This window comes from Prionailurus bengalensis, chromosome B1 (assembly GCF_016509475.1).
Source record: "Prionailurus bengalensis isolate Pbe53 chromosome B1, Fcat_Pben_1.1_paternal_pri, whole genome shotgun sequence".
NCBI classification, from domain to species: domain Eukaryota; kingdom Metazoa; phylum Chordata; class Mammalia; order Carnivora; family Felidae; genus Prionailurus; species Prionailurus bengalensis.
In genome coordinates this window covers 40,031,470-40,053,570 of record NC_057344.1, presented here as the reverse complement: position 1 = coordinate 40,053,570, position 22,101 = coordinate 40,031,470, and the positions used below count along the sequence as shown (strand labels likewise).

The 22,101-nt window shown below is 36.2% G+C and overlaps 1 protein-coding gene across 2 annotated transcripts in view; it reads left to right on the top strand.

Annotated features, from left to right (window-relative positions):
* The window catches only part of HOOK3 (hook microtubule tethering protein 3), a 116,052-nt gene that overhangs the window by 20,565 nt on the left and 73,386 nt on the right, over positions 1–22,101 (top strand). For both annotated transcript variants that reach the window (XM_043562788.1, XM_043562780.1), the window contains exons 3-6: positions 8,176–8,248; positions 11,448–11,498; positions 12,978–13,110; positions 17,123–17,190. In XM_043562788.1, coding sequence (XP_043418723.1) covers positions 8,176–8,248; positions 11,448–11,498; positions 12,978–13,110; positions 17,123–17,190 — 325 coding nt within the window. The remainder of the gene's footprint in view (positions 1–8,175; positions 8,249–11,447; positions 11,499–12,977; positions 13,111–17,122; positions 17,191–22,101) is intronic.

The window sequence follows — 22,101 nt, the reverse complement described above, 5'->3', positions numbered from 1 at the left end:
CATCCTTATGCACATCAGGCAACTCCTGCCTTAGGACTTTTACATGATCTCTCATAAATCAGATGTCCACACAATACTCTTCTTACCACCTTCCAGCCTTCACCAATATTTGCTGGTTTTTCAATATATCCTGCCTTGACTACCTGTTTAATATCATCAGCGCCCTTACAGTCTAATCCTCTTATCCTGCTCCATAGTAAGTATTTTGGAAATATTTATTGAATGAATGAATATGGACTTACAAATTTTGGCTTTGAAATTAAAGCAGCTTTTATCTTTTGTATCCAAGAAGAGTTTACCACTACTCTGTCATTTTCCATCAACAATTTCCCTGATAACAGCTGGATGTCCTGCATTTCAGTTCTGATGCTAACTTCTGAGTTAGCACAGACTCCACAAGTTAAGGCCTCAGTCCCATAAAACTGCCCCCACTTCAGATGCCAGGGGGACATGGGGTCTCCAGTGCATCCACACTTTTTCCTGGCCAACTACAAATTCAGGAGTTCCTGTGAACTCCCCTCCACTGCCACCCCTTTCAGTAATTTTCAAGAATGGCACAAAACTCAGGAAAGCTTTATATTTATGATTACAATCTTATCATGAAGGATAAAATCCAAGAATAGCCAAATGAAAGAGATGTATAGGGCAAGGTATGGAGCTGGGGGCAGCGCAGAGCTCGCATGCCCTTTCCAGGCATACTACCCTCCCAGCACACTGATGTGTTCACCAACTTAGAAACTCCCTGAATCCAGTTATTTAGGGGTTTTATTTGGGGTTTCACTCCATAGGTATGATTGAAATTATGAACTCAATCTCCAGTCCCTTCCTGGAGGTCAAAGTGGGGCTGAAAGTTCCAACCCTCTATGTGTTTTGTTCCTTTGGAACGAGACTTCATCCTGAAGCTGTCTAGGGGTCCATGATGAATTACCTCATTAGCATAAACTCAGTTATGGTCAGAAAGTGCTCATTATAAATTACAAAGGACACACTCCTTCTGAGGACATTTTAAGGGTTTTAGGAACTCAGTGCCAAGAACCAGGGATGAAGACCAAATATATTTTTTATTATACCACAACCACATATTGATTGAAAGAGTAAAATCAGAAGTAGTAAGTTGTGCCTCTGAGTGCCTTTAGTTCTAGTTTTTGGAGTTTTAGAAAGAGGGGAAAATAAAATAGGAGACCAAAAGAGATAAAGTGAAGGTCAAGCTGTGCACAATGGTCGCAAGCCTCTTAAATGGATACTTTTCAAAGAGCCCTGAGTTGTTGGTCCTTGGCTCAGAGCCTATCCCTTATGCGCCTTTATTGCTTATTTTGATACAGTAGGGGCTAAGCATAATTCCCTATATTTTTATTGTTACCATAGATGTGAAATTTAATTACTATAGCTAACTCTTGAATAGACATTTAACGTCAGGGGACCAAAGTGATTGTTTTGGGTAATTAAAACATAGGAAAATAGACCTAAGAATCAACATATCTAAAAAAGTACTAAGGTTTGCTAATAAAAATGCCATATTAAGAGAGAATCAAAATATAGTGTTGGTTTTGGACCCGTCTCGATTTGGCTGAGTTCAATAAGAATATTATGGTGCTTAAGTAATTTTAGCAGTACAAATGAAATTTAATATGTTTATTTCTGTTAAGGTAATTAACTGCAGGCAGATAATATATTTCTGGAATTTTATTAAGTATTAAAGTCAATGAGCTTTTTTCTTTTTTTTTATTTCTCTGTCTCTCTTTTTTTTATTTTTTAGCTTAAGAAGCTATGACTGGTACATAAGTTAAAGTCAAATAGATGTGCTACCGGAAAAATCTAAGGAAATGGTTTTGTACGTTTCATAGGTTCTTGTTTTTTTGTTTTTCTTAGCAAGAGACAGGACATAGTAAGAAGCTAAAGATAGCTTCTTACTCATGAAGAATGCTCCAGTAAGATTATCCGTTGTTGTTTACATGTCTGTGCAGAACTATGATCTATTAAGATCTTGGGGAAAAGTACCTTTATATTGTTTGATCATAACCTGAGAGCATTAATTAAGGGGTATTTAGAAAGCATTGCTGAAATTGTAAGCTACTTACAGAAACAGAGTTATGGCTAGATGCCTGCATATTGAGTCAATATCTATTACTTGGAAAAGTCACATTGGATATAAGAAGACTGGACTACGGTTCTTGCTATGTTTTGTGCAAGTAGTAGATTGGAGGCTTATGGATAGCTTAAAAGTTCACTTTCCAAATTTATTTTATTTTTTTTAATTGTCTATTCATTTATTTTGAGAGAGAGATAGAGGGCATTCATGTGTGAGCAGGTGAGGGACAGAGAGAGTGAGGGAGAGAGAGAATCCCAAGCAGGCTCCATGCTGTCAGTGCAAAACCCAACACGGGGCTTAATCCCATAACCACGAGACCATGACCTGAACTGAAATCAAGAGTCAGACTCTTAACCAAGTGAGCCACCCAGGCGCCCCCCCCCCCCCAATGTATTTTAGTCCACGGATATTTAAAAAAAAATTTTTTATGTTTATTTGTTTTCGAGAGAGAGAGACAAAGAGTGTGAGCAGGGGAAGAACAGAGAGAGAGAGGGAGACACAGAATCCAAAGCAAGCTCCAGGCTCTGAGCTGTCAGCACAGAGCCTGATGTGTGGTTCAAACCCACAAACTGCGAGATCGTGACCTGAGCCAAAGTTGGACATTCAACCAACTGAGCCACCTAAGCACCCCATATTTTAGTCCACAATATTTATTGAGAACTTGCTATGTGTTAGAAATGAGGTATGGGGAAGGAGTGGGAACAAATACCTACCCTTAATGAATAACATAGAGTGCCATGAACAATATTGGTCTTTCTCTTTGGGATCTAGTTTATTGAGCATGCATGAAGGAGATAATTAGACACAGGACCTTTAGTGTTGTTTGCTGGAACCAGTTTTATGTTGAACTCTGCTGACTTAAGATTTATTTATTTATTTATTTATTTATTTATTTATTTAGAGAAAGAGAGCAGAGGAGGGGCAGAGAGAGAATTCCAAGCAGGCTCTGCACTGTCAGCAGTGCAGAGCCCAATGTAGGGCTCGAACTCATGAACCATGATATCACGACCTGAGCTGAAGTCAAGAGACAGACGCTCAACTGACTGAGCCACCCAGGTGCCCCTCTGCTGATATAATTTTTAACAAAAATTATTCTGTCAACTTTGCTGCTTAATTATCTGATAGAACTTGTGGAAATTATTTAATTTCTGAGTATGATATTCTTCAATGGTAAGAGGGATAATAATACCTTCCTTGCAATGTCATTGCGAATGTAAAGTACCTGATTCAATGACTGGTATGTTTACTAGTCCTTAGCAGTGGTTTTTGTGTTTTCCCTTCCTAGCTTAGACATAATCTTTTAAGGAATAAGCAAACTGTATCATGGTGTTTGATTTGCAATATTTTATTCAGATATTCTTTTAGTTACAATAAGTATTGTTCTAAATTGCAAATTAAGTATCCCAGGAGTTCTTAGAGTATGTAATTTTCTTACACATTTTTAAAGTTAATTGTTTATGTAAACTATACCCCCCAACACAAGGCTCAAACTCATGACCCCAATATCAAGAGTCATGTGCTCTACTAACTGAAACAGCCAAGCACCCCTTCTTACACATTTTAAAGCATTCTTTTCTATAAGTTTATGAGCTTGCTGGTGAAGTGTATTTTTAAGCAGTGTGACCCTAAATTGCCATTCAGTAAATTCAGCATCTTTGGCTTTGACTAATCATCAGCCAAATAGCACCAAACTCAGATTGTCTTCCTTATGAGTCTTTTTTTGGTTGGGAAGACTAACATTTGATTGGCAATGATTATGCTCTTTAGATTATTCAAGTATCAAAAAATATTGAATATTTTCTAATTTCTGTATTTTTATAATACTTTGGTATTTTAGAACTCAATTGTTGCTTTACTTTGCATTATCTGGGTTTTTTTTAATGTTAATTTTTTGAGGGGTGAGAGTGCACATGGGCGTGAACAAGGGAGGAGCAGAAAGAGAGGGTACAGAGTATCCAAAGTGGGCTCCGCAATGATAGCAGTGAGCATGCAGGGCTTTAATTCATGAACTGCGAGATCATGACCTCAGCTGAAATTGGACGGTTAACTGACTAAGCCACCCAGGCGCCCCGCCTTATCTATTTTTACAAGAGGTTTTAAGGGACAAGGACAATTTTGGGGGTGGTCTGCCCATTTTTCACAATCACTTTCTCTGAAAACTCACTCTTATCCTGCCAGATGTGGTCATTCTTCCCCTTAAAGTTGTGTGTGTCCTACTTGCAGCCCTCAATCCTTTTGGTTACATATAAATCGGATTAGGGATGAAAAAGAGACTCTGGCTGAATTATTTGAAACGATCTGGGAATTTAGAATTGGGACTGAATGATGGCTGGTCTTTAAACTATTTGCTTGAACTGAAGTGGTGAAGACTTGGAACATGTCTGCAGTTATCTTCAGCATTGTACGTGGAGAAACAGAAAAAAGTTGGTCTGCAGAGAGAAATGGTATAGATGGACAGAAACAAAGATGAAAGGAGAGTACTGTCTGGATTCCTAATAGCTTTCCAGATCCTTATTCCAGTACTGTGTGAGGCCCAGTTATTTTTCAGTACCGTAACATACCTCAGTGGTCTTCCAGTAAGTTTCCTTTTTTTGTATAAGCTTGCTCAAATTAGTTTCTCTTCATTTTTATTATTCTTTTGTTGAATTCTAAAGAAGATGAAGCTTAAAAATAAAAGGGGTATATGACTATCCACATGCTGAAGAATGCATTTAGACTACTCCCTTACACCATACACAATGGGTCATAGACCTAAGTATAAGAGCTAAAAGACTCTTAGAAAGTGAAAGGACAACTCACGGAATGTGAGAAATTATTTACACATTTTATGACCGAAAAGGGGCTTTTATCTTGAATACTTAAAAACAAAAACAAAACCCCAAAAGCAGCTCTTAGAACTCAATAATAAAAAGTGAACCCAAATTTTATTTTATTTATCTTACACATTTTTAAAAATTTATTTATTGAGAGAGAGAGAGCGAGCGAGGGATGGGCTGAGAGAGGGGGTCAGAGCGTCTGAAGCAGGCTCTGCATTGACAGGCTGACGGTAGTGAGCCTGATGTGAGCAAAAATTGGATGCTCAACCGACTGAGCCACCCAGGTGCCCCAAAGACAACCCAATAGGCAAAGACTGAATAGATTTTTCCCCAGAGAGAATATACAAACGGCCAGTGCTCAACATGATTAGTCATTAAGGAAATGCAAATCAAAACCACAGTGACCTACCACTTAACATCCACTAGGATGCTGTAATTAAAAGGACAGAAAATAACAAGTGTTGGCAAGGCTGTGGAGAAATTGGAACCAACATGCATTGCTGGTGAGAATGTAAAGTGCTGCAGCTTGACCTTGCTTCAAATGTTTGAAGCAACAGTTTGACCTTGCTTCAAATGTTAAACATGGAATTATTACGGGACCCTGCAATTCTACTCCTAGGCATATACCCACATGAAACATGTCCACACAGAACTAGTACATTCAAAGCATCATTATTCATAATAGCTAAAAAGTAGAGACAACCCAAATGTACAATGGCTGATGCATAGATTACCAAAATGTATTTTATCCATAAATGGGATATTGTTGAGCCATAAAAAGGAATGAAGTGGTGATACATACTGCGATATGAATGAATCCTAAAACCATACTAAATGAAAGAAGCCAGACACAAAAGACCACACAGTGTATGATTTCATTTATATGAAATGTCCGGAATAGGCAAACCCAAAAAGACAGAAGGGTGAGGAGTAATTCCCAGGGACTGGAGAGAGAGAGAGAGAGGGAAATAGGGAGTTACAGGTAGCTAAGGATTTCTTTTTGAGAAGATGGAAATGTCCTGACATAAGATTGTGGTTGGGTTGTACAATTCTGTGAATGTACTAAAACCCATTGCATTGTATACTTTAAATGGATGAGTTGTATGGTATATGAATTCTAACTCAAGCTGTTTTTAAAAGTAGGTACAAAGTTAATGTTCACTTTGATACAAGCTTTAAAACAATCATAAAATAATTATAAAAAATAAATAAAAATTTGAAAATAAAAAAATAATAGATTTATACAGAGGTAACTTAGTTGTAACTGTTTTTTTCATAAATTTTATACCTAAATAAATATATTTTTCTTTCTTAATAGTAACATTAAACATTATAAATAACATGTGACTTCATGTAAATATATCAACAAAATTTAGCACAGATTGTACTTTCAGCTTGAGTGACAATATAAGTTGAAATGTAGTTTTTTTTTTTCTTCCTCTAACATATTTCTTTCATTGCAATTATGTTTTTTGGGTAAATGGAGACAGTTGTGGTGTTATGGAAAGATCTTTGGACTTAGCATTTGCTAAAGCAGGATAAACATAGGTATTCAGTCTCTGGTCTTGAGCAAATAATGTCATAGAGCATTGGTTTCAAAAACCTTAAAATGAGGATCATGCTAGGGTAAAAAAATTTTTTTTCTACTATTTATCATAGTTTGAGAGATTTTCCTAAGAAAAATAAGTATAGGTATATTCACAGGTGTTTTAAATATGTCCACGTGACACATGTCCACATATGTCCAACATGTCTGATGCTTAGTATTACATTGAGAAAGTGGTTCTCAATCTATACTGTTTAAAGGAATTGAAATTTTAATAGCATTTATTATTTATTGGTGACCTTCAAAATATTAAGTGATGGAGGTCATTGAAATATTAACTGAAAGGCTAATGTTAACTTTTTTCTTGATATATTTCTTTTGTCTGTTTAAAATTGTGTCCTTGATTTTGACTTTGTAGATATTATTGTATCTAAACATTATGTTAATTCCAAGGTAGCATATTCCTCTATAATTTTTTTTTTTTTAATGTATCAACCGTAGGGGCACCTGGGTGGCTCAGTTGGTTGAGCGCCCAACTTTGGCTCAGGTCATGATCTCACAGTTCGTGGGTTTGAGCCCCGCGTCAAGCTCTGTGCTGACAGCTCAGAGCCTGGAGCGTGCTTTAGATTCTGTGTCTCCCTCCCTCTCTGCCCCTTCCCCACTCATGCTCTCTCTCTCTCTCTCTCTCTCTCTCTCTTTCTCTCTTTGTCTCTCTCTCTCTCTCTCTCTGTCAAAAATAAACATTAAAAAAATTTTTTTTTTTTCCCCCGTAGGGGCACCTGGGTGACTCAGTTGAGTGTCTGACTCTTGATTTCGGCTCAGGTCATAATCTCACGGTTTGTTGGGATCAAGTTCCACACTTTGAGTGTGGAGGTGGCTTGGGATTCTCTGTCTCTGCCTCTCTCAAAATAAGTAATTTATTTTTTTAGTTAAAAAAACAAAATAAATATATCAACTGTATGTTACAACTTTTATTTTTATTTTTTTAATGTTTATCTTTAATTTTTTTTAACGTTTATGCATTTTTTGAGAGACAGAGAGTGAGTGGAGGAGAGGCAGAGAGAGAGGGAGACACAGAATCTGAAGCAGGCACCAGGCTCCGAGCTGTCAGCACAGACCCCAATGCGGGGCTCAAACTCATGGACCATGAGATCATGACCTGAGCCAAAGTCAGATGCTTCACTGAATGAGCCACCGAGGCATCCCAATTTAATGTTTACCAACGGAGAGAGAGTGTGAGCGTGAGTGGGGGAGGGGCAGAGAGAGAAGAAGACAGAATTTGAAGCAGGCTCCCTGCTGTCAACACAGCCCGACATGGGGCTCGAACCCATGAATGTGAGATCATGACCTGAGCTGAAGTTGGATTCTTAACTGCCTGAGCCACCCAGGCACCCATTTTTCTAGTTTGTTTTTTGGGGGTAAATGTATGTATATATACATAATATACGTTATATATGATGTATATATAAATATGTGTGTGTGTGTGTGTATATATGTGTGTGTGTATACATATATGTATATATACATGCATATTTTATGATGCTCTGGTAATAGGTTGATTTTAGAAAAATCTGCGAAAATTGCATCCAATCTCCAGACTGAGTTCTTTAATTGCTTGGTATGTGGTAAATAGATTTTTATGTTGAGGTTAAGGGATAGATTTCATTTTTTTTTAAGCTTGATAGCTGCATGATCTTAATATGCTAGCTTTTTCTGATTTGCAGAGATCCTGCATATTTTGATGAAAATTGGCTGAACAGAATCAAAACCGAAGTAGGAGATAATTGGAGGCTAAAGGTATTTTCTTTTTATTTTTCCATCTGTTAAATAGTCTTTTAGTAGTATGTGTGTAATATTTGTTGGAATTTTATCTGATGTGTTCAGTGAGCTTTAGAAACCTAGACAGCCTGTAGTGAAATAATCCAGAATTAAAGATTGGAGGTAACCTGAGGTTGCTCACAAAGATACATAGTGTGAGTTAGTAAAGCACCGTGACTAATGGCATGGACTCTAGAGCCATAGTGCCTGTATTCATATCATAACTTTACATTTACTGTCTGGGGAAGTCCTCCTAACTGTTCTGTACCTCAGATTCCCCATTTGTAAAATGAGGATAGTAAAAGGATCTACCTCACAGAAATAAATGAGTTGGTATACATAACGTACTTAGGATAGTGCACATGTAATGTTAGTTGTTGGTGTTGTTGTTACTAATAATGAGAAAATACTGATTATAGTTGACTGAGTCCAGAGCACTCACAGAATGAAATATTTTCATTTTTATCCTAGTAGCCTTAAGTTCCATTATTTCTCAGTTGACTGAGTCCAGAGCACTCACAGAATGAAATATTTTCATTTTTATCCTAGTAGCCTTAAGTTCCATTATTTCTCAAGCTTCTTTGACCAGAACCCACAGTAAGAAATAGTTTACATTGCAGCCTACTGTCAACTAAATGTATGTGCATATATAGTTCCCTTAATCTGTGCACTGACGTTTTGATTTTAAAAAACATTAGTTGCAACCCACTAAATTATTTTTTTAACTTTGTATTTTGAAATAATTCTAGAGTCACAGGAGATGCAAAACAAAATGTGCGGAGAAGTTCTGTGTACCTTTCACCCAGTTTCCCCAGTGGTTACATCTTGCATAACTATAATACAATATCAAAACTAAGGAACTGACATTGATGCAATCCAGTTCATTCAGCTTTCACCAGATTTATCTATGTTTTTTCGTGTTTTTGTGTACAGTTCTGTGTAGCTCTATCGATACGTGGTTTTCCATAATCACAATGAAGACACAGAGCTGTTTTATCTCTGCAAGTCTCCACGATGCTGCCCATTTCTCTTTGATATAGACAGGTAGAGACTCAGAAATGCAAATGAGTAAGCATGTGAAGCCCCTGGACTTAAGATATGTTAAGCTTAGTTTGTCATTTTAGTTCTTTTTTTTTTTTTTTAAACATTCATTTTTGAGAGAGTGAGACAGGGCGTGAATGGGGGAGGGGCAGAGAGAGAAGGAGACACAGAATCCTAAGCAGGCTTCTGAGCTGTCAGCACAGAGCCCGATGTGGGGCTCGAACTCAAGAACCACAAGATCATGACCTGAGCTGAAGTTGGACGCTTAACTGACTGAGCCACCCAGGCGTCCCCTTTTTATTTCTTTCATAAAACACATTTGATGAACAATATTCACTGATTGCTTAATTATTGAGTCTGCCAACATTTAATTCCCTTTTTTAAACTAAGCTAGAGTGAATGAACACTGTTTAAGCCACTGTTTTAATTTCTAAATAATCTTTCAAGAAGAGGCAATTAAATGATTACTTTTATATGGTATAACATGTATAAAACAATTGTGGATGTTTAAAATATGCTACGAATCATTTTGTATTTGCTTGCTATCTTGACCAAAGAGGGAGTTCTTTTCCCAACTTGCATGCACAGAACACACACATAAACATACATCCTGTCTTCATCTTTAGTATCATTAGTGTGGCAGAGACAGTAATATAGACAAGGGGAAAAACTTTATCATATTCTTAATATTCAGAACTGGGATTAATAGGAAATCAACTACCATTTTATTATTATTTTTTTTAATGCTTATTTATTTTGAAAGAGAGAGAGAACAAGTAGGGGAGCAGCAGAGAGAGAGAGAGAGAGAGAGAGAGAATTCCAGCAGGCCCCACACTCAGTGCAGAGCCCGATGTGGGACTCGATCTCATGAACCAGTGAAATCATGACCTGAGAGACCTGAGCCGAAATCAAAAGTTGGACACTTAACCAATTGAGTCACCCAGGCGTCCCTCAACTATCATTTTAAATGAACACATTGATTTTTAAGACGTGTTAATTTTAAATGTTAAAATATGGAAAAAAAAAACAAACATTCTAAAATAAAGGAAATAAAGTATATTGTATATTTGCCATGTCCCCAGATCTTTCTAGAAATATGAACATATTCGTTTTCTTTATGAGTTTTTTTTTAAATAAGTTTTCAGTTTATATTCTCCCTTAGAAATAAATACGTCTGATTGCACTGGATTGCACTGCCATGATTGAGTGTCTGTTACTTGATAGTCACAGGTTCTACTGTGACTTCTGTCCTACTGTGTACTTCTGTCCTAGGACATCTTCAGCTGCTAATGTTGGGTAGGGACAGTTAGGGTCAACAGAATCCTGTCGTATACACATTTAACTTAACACAGTATCAACCGAATGAGATGGGTCAAAGAAAAAGGAAAAAATAACAGCTTAAAATAGTGCAGGTGATCGTGCCTGTCATTTCACTCAGATAACATATAAGCCAGTGAACCCTTACTTTAGAGTGGCTGAGTGATAGGAAACATGTTGGTCCCTCACCCTCTCTTGCTTCTAGAGGATGCTTCTTGTACCATAAGTATCTTGCAGTGCCGAGTGTTGTACTAGCATTTCAACATAGTATATTTTTAACCATATGGCTCCTCAGTATTTACTTTGGTGCTCAACTGAACAATCAGCAGTCTTTTCTGACAGTGAAGAAAATTTGGAGACATTTCCAACCCTGATTTTGACTGTAATTTTCGCTTAATGCTCTAATTTTAGAATTTAACCTCTATGTGAGATGCAACTCCATTTTTCTAGGGAAGACAGTACTAGAGGATGTTTTCAGTAAGGATGGCACATTTTTTTCTTTACTTGGGGAAAATCTGATACTTTTAATCTTACTGTTAAGTGTTTTTCAATTACCCTCCAGTTTCTGTCTGTGATCATAACATTGAAAATTTAACATGATTGGAAACTTAATTTTTTTATTATAATCTCTTGAGATCACATAACTTAAGCCACTGATAGTCCTTTTTTGGTGATTATGGAATTCACATATGCTGTTGAGTTTTATTTTTTATATTTATGATTAACTAGAATGATTAGTTGGTTCAGAAATTTTTTATGTTAAATTATATTTTGATCTATGCTTGACTTTTACCCAGTTGTTTTATCTCTCTCTAAACAGATAAGCAATTTAAAGAAAATTTTAAAAGGAATCCTGGATTACAATCATGAGGTAGGAACTTTTTTCTCACTCTGCTTAGAAGTATTACTATAGGAAATTTAATTTTACAATATTTTACAGTGGTTTCAAGTAAAGGAAAATTTACCTCAAAATTAAAAAGCAGCTTATCTTCCATTGTTTTAGATGTTGGTTCAAACAACTATCTGTTAGCTGGTTACTAAATAGAGGCTCTTTTTCACTGTAATGTGGATAGTGTGTAGATGATTATTAATGTTATACTTTACTTTCTGCCATATATGAACTCTCTCCTCTTCTCCTCTTATGAAGGTAGTTTAGAATCCAGGCATTATAGCCAACTCCCTTGCTTACATTAGTTTTATTCCATGGCAAACCTCCATCCCTAGATTAACTCAGTTTATCCTCTGAGTCTGCATCAGAACAGTCAAGGTATTAAAAATCAGGCAGTGGAACTAGTTTTACTTTAAATTTCATGATCACAGATAATCAAATGAACACAACAAAGCATAGACGCCTATGTTATTTTCTTAACTGTTTTTACCCCATGAGCTTACCTTCATGTATACCTACGTCTATACTTGTATCATTTATCTTCACAACTTAGTAAGTGGTCCAAAACCTATAAATCATCCTATAGTCCTTACTTTTTTATAATATTGTCATAAGACCTAAATCTCCAAAATAAAGCTTTTTTCCTTCTTTACTGCCACTACTTTATACCATGCCATCATTAGCTCTTGCTTATATTTCTAGAGTAGTCTGACTGGTAACCCTGATTTCACTCTTGCCCCTCTACAGTCTGTTCTTATTCTTCACTCTAAAACCAAAATGATTTTTAAAAATGAAAATTTGATTATGTCATTCTTCTCAAAAGTTTTTCATGGTTTCCTATTGAGAATCAAATTCATAGCTCTTACCGTGAGACACCAGGTACTGTGCTCCTTACCCTGCTCACCTGTAATGCTAGTGCCTTATTCATCCTGCTCGTGTGCTTCTAGGATTTTCTTTATTCACTGTAGGGTTATTAGATAGGAACCTACCCGTTTGTCTGCATATATTTCATTTCATTTGGGACCAATTTCCCCATAAAGGAATCCTCTGTTTCCTTCCTGATACAGGTATTTGGCTATCAGCATTTTGGAATTAAATGATATTAAATATAGGCATGAATCTGTATTTAATCTCTGCTCCTTCTGGTGCTCCCTTGTTCAGAACCTCTCTGGCTCTACTTTGAACTTCAGAGAATTTTTCTTTTGGGAGCTGGTGAAGGAATCAAAGTATTCAGTTTCTTTTCTCAGTGTTCATACCATATACCAGATTGGGACTAAATTTGTAAATCAAGATCATTATAATTTAGCTTATAGGAGGTAAAAATAGAAATTGAAAGTGAAATTGACGTAATAGCTCTGCCCTTAGCAATGAGTTTCTGGTGCTGATGAGCTAATTTGTATCAAATATTTTATTTGGACATATAAATGTAAATGCAGTTCTAATCCTTTTGTCTCTATTCAGATTTTAGGACAGCAAATTAATGACTTTACCCTTCCTGATGTGAACCTCATTGGGGAACATTCTGACGCCGCAGAGCTCGGAAGGATGCTTCAACTCATCTTAGGCTGTGCTGTGAACTGCGAACAGAAGCAAGGTAATTTATTTGATGTTAGGGTATGCATTTAAAATAATTAAGCAAAGGAATACATATTGTATAGATTATATATAAATCACTAGTACAAACAATAGCACCTTCGCAAGGCCACCCTCAAACAATGTCATTTTCTATGATTTTGCTAGTACTTTGTTTGCAAGCTTGAAAGAGTTTTGCAGCTTAGAATAAATTTGGTTATGAGGATTCTCTCCCTATCTGCAGGACTATATAATTCTTTGAGTAGGTTAGTTTTAGCTTCAGTGAATGTGATGAAATTTACTATTAATTGGAAAATGTCCAGCTAAATTAATCTCAGTAATAATGGTAATGTTATACTGGATCAATTTAGCTATGGGAACTTAAAATTGGATACTTTAGATTGCAAGTATGAAGGATTTATTTCACAAATATTTACCAAACTCCTGCATTATGCTGGGGCTAGGAGCACATTGCCAGACAGAGCAGACATGGTACCTTCCCTTGTGGAACAGGTTGGTGAGTGGAGGGAGGGCAGGAAGCAATGTCACACATAATAACTGTGTGGTCTGAATGGGAATGAGTGCTGTGAAGGTAAAGTGTAATGGGCCAGGGAAGTTATTTAAGCAAAGATGTGGAGATGGATGAAGAGTAATCTGAGTAGTAGAAACTGAATGTCATAATGACTTAGGTTATCTTTGAGAGACTGAAAAAACCCACCACTATAATTAGAGAGTAGTAAGGAAGGGATGAGGGGTGATGAAATAGAAGAAAGGTACGTAGGGACTACTCCAAACAATGAGGGCACAGCATTTTACTGTTACTGTATGAACTTCGTAGAAGACGGAGGTTTTTATCTTTTTAAGCCCAAAGATTTTTTTCTTATTCCTTGTTCCTCACTCGTGGTAATGCAAAACAGATTTTTATTTAAATTGTCTATACCTTTTCGGTGTTCTAATGTGATAAGTTTAATAGCTGTCAATATTGTTTTCTTGAAACTGTGACTAGTTTTATTGGTGTGTGATCCAGGAATTTTTTTCTAACAATATATTTATTTCTCTTTGTCCTCATTCCTGTTAGATTTTAGTATGCATGCTCTTACAGTAAGTTTTAGTTTTCTTTATTCAGTTTAACAATTAAAATGGAGAACTTTCTACATTTGTGATTTTTATATATTACTAAGATGTCTAAAAGTTTTTTGCCAAAAGTTAGAAGATTGCTATAAATAAGATTCCAGACACATTAAATTTCTAAGTAGATGCTTTGATTTTAAAAGGTGTGTGAAAATTATTTAATGTAGTTGACTGAATTCAGATAATGACCTCGTATGTGCTTATTCTGTTAGGAGATTCACCTACTCTTGGAAGCAGCATACCTGTTAAGAGTTGACCAATTATATTTATCACAGGAAAAGACAAGAATGTTACCTATATCCATAGTCCTATGGAAAGCAATCATAATATTCATCCAGATTCTCACACAGACCAAGAGTCCTGTGTAACACCTAGATTCATTTTTTCCCTTGAAATTGTGTATAAATGATGAAACCTTTGAACAGGATTTTAACATCTTATTTATCCAGAGGGCATTCCCTGTTTTCAGAAACATAGTTGAGAACCAAGAATCAAAGTAAATGAATTCCTGAGTTCAGATTTTCAGTGTAATGTGAGGCTTACTAAAGCGGCGCTGCCATTTACTACCTGACTGACTTTGGACTGGGTACTCAGCCCATTTCCACATCTACAGAATGAGGATACAAAACCTGATAGTCGTGAGGAGTAAATGAAATTGTATATGCGTATTTGCTTTGTAATCCATAAAGTGCTATATGGATAAAAAAGCTTTTATGTTTAGATGAGTTTTTCAGTTACTAAAAGTAAGGAGCAATTGCTCAGAACATTGACTTAACATACATTTATGTTGGCCATCTGTCTTCCTAAACAGGGCAAATAAATGGTGGTAAAATTGAAAAGGCAAATGTTAGTAATATAAAACATACTACTAATCATTTCTAAGTGTCTGTCTTCTGCCTGGTACTTTATTAAGTACTCATAGAACAAAAAAAATACTTTATACACATGAGGAAAACTAAGTATTACGTGATTTGCCCAAGGTTTCTGGTTTGTGAAAGGCTAGGCAAGGACAATAACCCATGTTTCTCCATGTTTAAATCATGCTCCTCATACTCACCTGCTATAAATTTTGGCCTTGAAAAAGCTGTTTTCAGGATGAACTCTGTGACATAGCACACCTCATTCATTGCCTCATAGATCTGCACCAAATAATCATATATATTTATATTTTGGACACAAGATTTGTAAATTTTTTTTCTTTTCAAAAATTGTACATTAACATAGTTGTCATCATTTTATCATGTAGCATTTTACGGTGTTCGCGGGGAAGGGCCTTGACGTGGCAACACCGCTTCTTAACTAACGCTTCCCCTCTCACACCTTACTAACTTCCTTACCTCCCTGTTCCCCCTGTTAGTTTCTTCACTTCCAATAGGCTGTCATTAAGTTTCCTTCCCCATTATCAGTGCCACTGCTTTTTCTTTTCCATGTTCACAGTCTTTTATTTTGAGGGCTGTTAGTCATCCTAGCTATGCCATTTTCTCCATAGCCCTGGGATTCTGTGTGTAGTAGCTTTGAACAGAGCATCTACAAGCACTCCGTTGCATTCCAACACTTAGAGGATGCTCCTCATTAACAAAACAGAACAGGAAATGGAGCTCAGACTAAAGAATTTTTTTTTTCCCCAAATAGTGGTTCTGATACATTCCTACTATTGTCCTGAGAAAATACCTATGATTAAAGTGTGTTGTGTATGTTTGTGTCACCACACATTTGATTGGGTACAAGTATCCTAAGAACAACACTTGCTTAAAAACATGTTTTTTAAAATCTTTGGCATCAATAACCAGGATGTCAGAATGTCACGATTTAGTAGTGTTGTCAAAATACTTTGGTTTTGTTTGTTTGTTTTTAATAAGTTGTCTGTCACACACAGCTTTATACACCTTGGTATTCCAAATACATGAGTCTCGTAAGTTCACTTTAACAATTTCACAGTAAGACTCCCATCATGTAATACTTGAAGTGCAGAGACAAGTTTTTGGTGTACATATGGAGAGGATTTTTTGGATATATGTGGAGAGGCAGGTTGAGACTAAAATTTCCTAATTATTCTTTTAAATGTTTCTTATTAAAATGTATTTACCATGTTTGTTAGAACCCACCTGGCCTGTTGATTTTATTTTATGCTTAATGCCACTTTTTCCATTCATTGTTGGATTTGCAAATAAGGAAAAGTACTTCTAGGGCTTTGTTTTTAGGAGACAAGAAATAATTTTTTTCAGCTTTTTCATTACTGACAGCTGAGAGATCCTTCTCTTTTGTTGGCAGTGGCGAGGGTAAGATTGATGAAGTTGGTACTTCAGCTTATTAGAGATGTGTGTATTTTAAAGTCCAGGGTTATGCAATATTTATTTTTTTATGGTATCTGTTTCTATCTTAATTTCGTCTTAATTCATTGTCCTAAGCAACTCTCAGGTTTATTAAGATTTTTCTATTCTATAGCAGAAAATATTAAGGTAGAAATTGTACACGGTGCAGTGCTTTGTCACACAAGCATAAGGCACAGACTTCAGAGTTATTTTTTTTAACTTGTAACAAAGTATAATGTGAAAGACAGATTTCTAAATTTTAGGAATAGCAATAAGGAGTTCTCTCCATCCTGGCTTTAGGCTTTACCAATTCATTGTCTTGCATTCCTGAGATACTGTATTCCTGTGACCTTTAGCTTGTAGCCTCAAACTTTGTAAATTAATGGGGTGGTGGGTGTGGTTTCTTAAAGAACTACTGTAACTTTCAGCTGTACTTTACCTGTGGTACAGATATTTAACCACTTATGAAGAATTCCTGGGAAGAGTCAAAACATGGGAGACTACTTATAAGAATTCATGAAGTGTAAGCCTTTTACTCCCTTGAGTATCTTTAACTTGAACAGTGACATTCCAGATTATTCTTGTTTTCAGAGTACATCCAAGCCATTATGATGATGGAGGAATCTGTTCAACATGTTGTCATGACAGCCATTCAAGAGGTATGTTGGAACTTTAAGTATGTGTGAGAAATTAAAGGAGCAAATAGGAATATGAATAGCAGAAGTAAAGATTTTTAGAAAAGATTCTCCTCATTTTTTTTGAGAATTTTTTTCTTACAATATAGCTTGCCTCATTTTTATTTTAAAAAATCATACATTTTTCTCATTTTTATTTAAAACTTAAACATTTGTCTTTAGGTATATTCAGTAACTATTCCTAATTTTTAAAATTGCTCTACTGAACTAGGAATAGTAGACTAATTCCTAAAGCCATTATAAATACATATCTTAAACCAGCAGTGTACCTCACACTTAATTGTTAGTTTCTTGTTTGGCAGAAAATACGCCTTCAACTCCAACCATACCCAGAGCAGTTTCTAGATGAATATTTATACTGAAACTGTGGGGAAGGAAAAATATCTTTTTCTTCTACCCATCCAAATTCGCAGCTGGGACCTCTATTAACAAAAGACAGATTAACAAAAAAAAGGGTACAAATGCATTTAAAGGATGTTCTACATTACACCAGAACCTTCTTAAGGAAATGAAGACTAAAGACGTGTTTAAACCTGAGTGTTTTGATGCTAGGTTTGATGAAGAGTGGAGAATCATGGAAAAATGTGATAGGGCAAAAAAGGTTTGAGCTAAGGATAGTAACCTGGTGAAAACAGCATATCCTATTCATTCAGAATCCTTTCAAAATCTATCTTTGGAGATAAGGATGCTTCTTTCATCTGAGTATAGGGAGAGCACCTCTCACATGAGGGTCTTATGACCTGCTTCAGGAGAAGGTAGAAAATCTTTCCTGTACCTACTCAGATTCCTTCAGCTTGAAATATTCAGTATGCCAGGATGCCACATTTTGGGATAGCATGTCCTCAACTCCATCAAATGTGAAACATAAAACTATAAAAGTAAAAATAAAATGTAGATTAATATAACCAGTTTATCTCAGGATGTGAGAATGTTTTTGATCATAAAAAGGGAACAGATTGTTAGGGGTACTAGAAAACAATATAGGATGTGAATGTGCAACTGACAGAGAAAAAATATAACAAACATGAAAAATGCTAAATGCAAATTAAGTAAAGTTGTGGTTTTTTAAAAATCTGACCAAATGACTATAAATCTGGAGGTTCCCATTACCCCCTCAGGGCGCTGATTCACAGAACTCAGGAATGATGACAGTATTATAGCAGAAGAATACAAACCAGAACCAGCTCCCCCCACCCCCAAAATGCATAGAGTGAGGTCTAGGAGAGTCCCATATGCAAAGTTTCTGTTGTTATCTGTCCATAGTATCAAGGCATACCACCACTCCCCCAGCATATTAACATGTACTGCCAACCAGGGAAGCTCACCTGAGTTTTCATGTCCAGAGTTTTCATTGGGGTTTCATTATGAAGGAATGATTGTTTGGATCTGTGACCATGGGGTTGAACACAGTTTCTAGCTCTCCTCCCCATCAGAAGTCAGGCTCATTATCAAGTGATAATCTGATACATCTGGTCTTCCTGGCATGACCAGCCCCCAACTGGAGTCATTCATCTTTTTAGCTTAAGCTACCTAGAGACCCACAGATCATAGATACTCTTTATCAGTTAGGAAATCCCAGAGATTGAGAGGCTACTTGCCAGTAACGGGACAAAGGCCAGCCAAATTCATTACTACACAGGACGTTTCAAAAAAACAAAGCTTTGAAAAGATCACTTTAGCAGTCAGCTCTGATGGTAGGAAGATAAACTGATACATCTTAAAATCATGTCATATTCTTTTATATCATGTAAGATATTAAGTCATGAGTATTAAAGTATCAAAACAACGATCTCTTTTAAAAAAAGTTTTTTATGTTTTTCTTTTACTTTTGAGAGAGACAGAGTGTGAGTTGGGGAGGGGCAGAGAGAGAGGGAGACAGAGAATCCAAAGCAGGCTCCAGGCTCTGAGCCCTCAGCCCACAGCCTAACGTGGGGCTCGAACCCACAAACCATGATATCATGACCCAAACCAAAGTCAGACACTTAACTGACTGAGCCACCCAGGCATCCCTCAAAACGAGCACCTCTTAAGCAAAATAGAAGATTTTGCTCTTAAGTGGTCCTGGACTTTGCTCTATAGTCATGAGGGATCCAGCTTTCTTGTTTCTTATTGTCTGCCATCCTTAATATATGATTCCCAGGTAGTGGGAGCATCTGTGGGAGTGGGAGTCATCTGTGGCTTCTCAAGTTCCATCTATCACATTGACATTTCCAGCCATCAGGAAGGATTGAGGGGATAGTTATTCACTTCCTCTAAGTAAACTTTCAACAATTCTCACTCCTATTAGCCAGATATTACTCACACAGCTACACAGGGAAACTGGGAAATATGGTCTTTTTTAAATTTTGAGATAGAGAACAGGAGAGGGACAAAGAGAGGGAGAGAATCCCAAGCAGGCTCCACGAAGTTCAGCGTGGGATTCAGTCTCTCAAACCATGAGATCATGACCTGAGCTGAAATCAAGAGTCAGTTGCTCAACTGACTGAGCCACCCAGGCACCCCTGAAATGTGGTCTTTATTCCAGGTAGTCATAGCCCAACCACAATTTGAGGAGTCTGTTATTAAGCAAAAATAGGAAAAAGAATAAGGAGCCACTAACAGTTCTGCCTTACAATAATTGATCCTACAATTCTATTTTTAGGAATTTATCCGATGGAGATCTGAAATACAGAGGTACATAATAGTAATAGCAAACATTCATCTAGCACCTACTATGTGCAAGATAGTGCTGGTACTTACTAAATACAATACATCTATTAACTCTTTTAAAATTATAACTAATACTACTGAAATGTACACTTAAAATTTTAAATGGCAAATTTTATGTTCTACATATATGTTCATACATATAGTATGTTCTACTACATACTACTACATGTAATAGTTCTACAACTACATGTGGTTCTACATACCACAATAAAAAAATGAAAAATTAATTGTAATGTTTTGAGGTATACATTGTTATTATCCCCATTTTATAAAAGGGAAAGTGAAGCATAGAACTCAGCAGTAGGGAGACAGATAAGTAAATTATGGTAGAATAATACTTTGGCATAATATGTAGCATTGAAAACATATAACAACATGGGTCAGACTTGTCTAGGGAAACAGAGCACATGAGCAATAGAATCCCATTTCTGTTAGAGATTAAGATGAGTGAAAACAAACTTGCAAAATGTTAATTATCTCCAAATGGTTGGATGTTCTATATTCTTTTCTATATTTGCCAGTTTCTCTATAATAATAGGTTTGCATCTATAATCAGAAATATTTTTAAAATTAAAGTCTATGACCAAGCGATTTTTAATTCTACATATCTAGCCCAAGGAATTATTTAGAAATTCAGACCAAGATCGGGTACAACAGTGTTTTTCCAACTATTTTATTTTATTTTTTTTTAAGGTTTATTTATTTAATACCTACACCCAGCATGGGGATTGAACTCCCAACCCCAAGATCAAGAATCAGTGCTCTTCTGACTGAGCCAGCTAGACACCCCCAAGCTATTTTATATTAATAGAAATATGAAAATAATGTGCATCCATTAGTAAGCAAGTGTTTAACTTAGGGTACCTCCATCTCATGGAATATTATATAGCTGATAAAATTTTTAAAAAGTATATTATGACAAAGGGAAAACATTTAAAATGTCACGTGAACAAAGTATATAAAATTATACATACAACTAGATTTTTAAAATAGATTATATGTCTTTATGTGCATATTCCTTTTATGCATTTAACACATACTGTCAAGCCCTTAATATGCACCAGAAGCTATAGATACACCAGAAGCATTCAGGATACAATTGTGAAAAAGACAGACATGGTCTCTTGCCCCAGAAAGTCTAAGTCTCATGGGAGAAATGGCTAACCAAGCAATTCACGTACATTTAAAGCATTCAAAATGAAAAGTACCATGTCGGGGAAAATATTAAGAGGACCTCCAAGAAGTAGCTAACTCAGCTTGGGGACTTAAGGGAAGGCTTCTCAGGGAAGGTGGCATCTCATCTGAGCACAGAAGGATGAGATGACATGAGGAAGGGGTAAAAATTGTTCTAAAGTCCAGGTGGCAAGAGAAGCAAGACCTGCATGGAATGTTGGAGGTATTGAAAGAAGGTACCTATAGCAAACATGGTGAGGTAGGAAGTGCTTAGAAATGAAACCAGAGACCTAAGATCATTAGAATATTGAGCAGTTTCATTAGAGATTTGGGACTTTGGAAACCAATGAATAGATTTTAAGGAGAAAATACACTGAAGTCTGTATTTAAGAAAATCCATATGATGAGAAGAATGGTTTGGAGGAAAACCAGGTTAGAAAATGGGAGAGCAGTTGAGAAACCTTGATAATTATCCAGCAAAGAATGACGGAAGCCTGAACTAGGTTATGGCAGGGTGGAGACAGGTGGACAGACTTGAAAATTGTTAGAGCTTGAATCAATAGGCTTGGTGATTGATTGGACCTGGCGGGGAGAAGGTGTAGCTGGATAGAATAATACAGGTAAAAAGGGCTTTTTTTTTTTTTTTTTTTTTTTTGGCACATTGTATTTATATTTCTTTATTCAAGTACTAATGACTTAGACTTTTTTTTTTTTACCATGGTAAAATACATATAACAGAAATTTGCCGTTAGTGACATTTAGTGTGCTCATAATGTTGTGCAAGCATTGTCACTGTTTAGTTCCAGAACTTTTTCCATCAGCACAAAAGGAAACCTTGTACACCCATTACACAGGCAGTTCTCATTTCCTCCTTGCTCCAGCCCCCATCAACCAGTAATTTGCTTTCTGTCTCTATAAATTTCCCTATTCTGGATATTTCATATAAATGGAAACATAGGATATGTGACCTTTTGTGTCTAGCATTGTTCATTT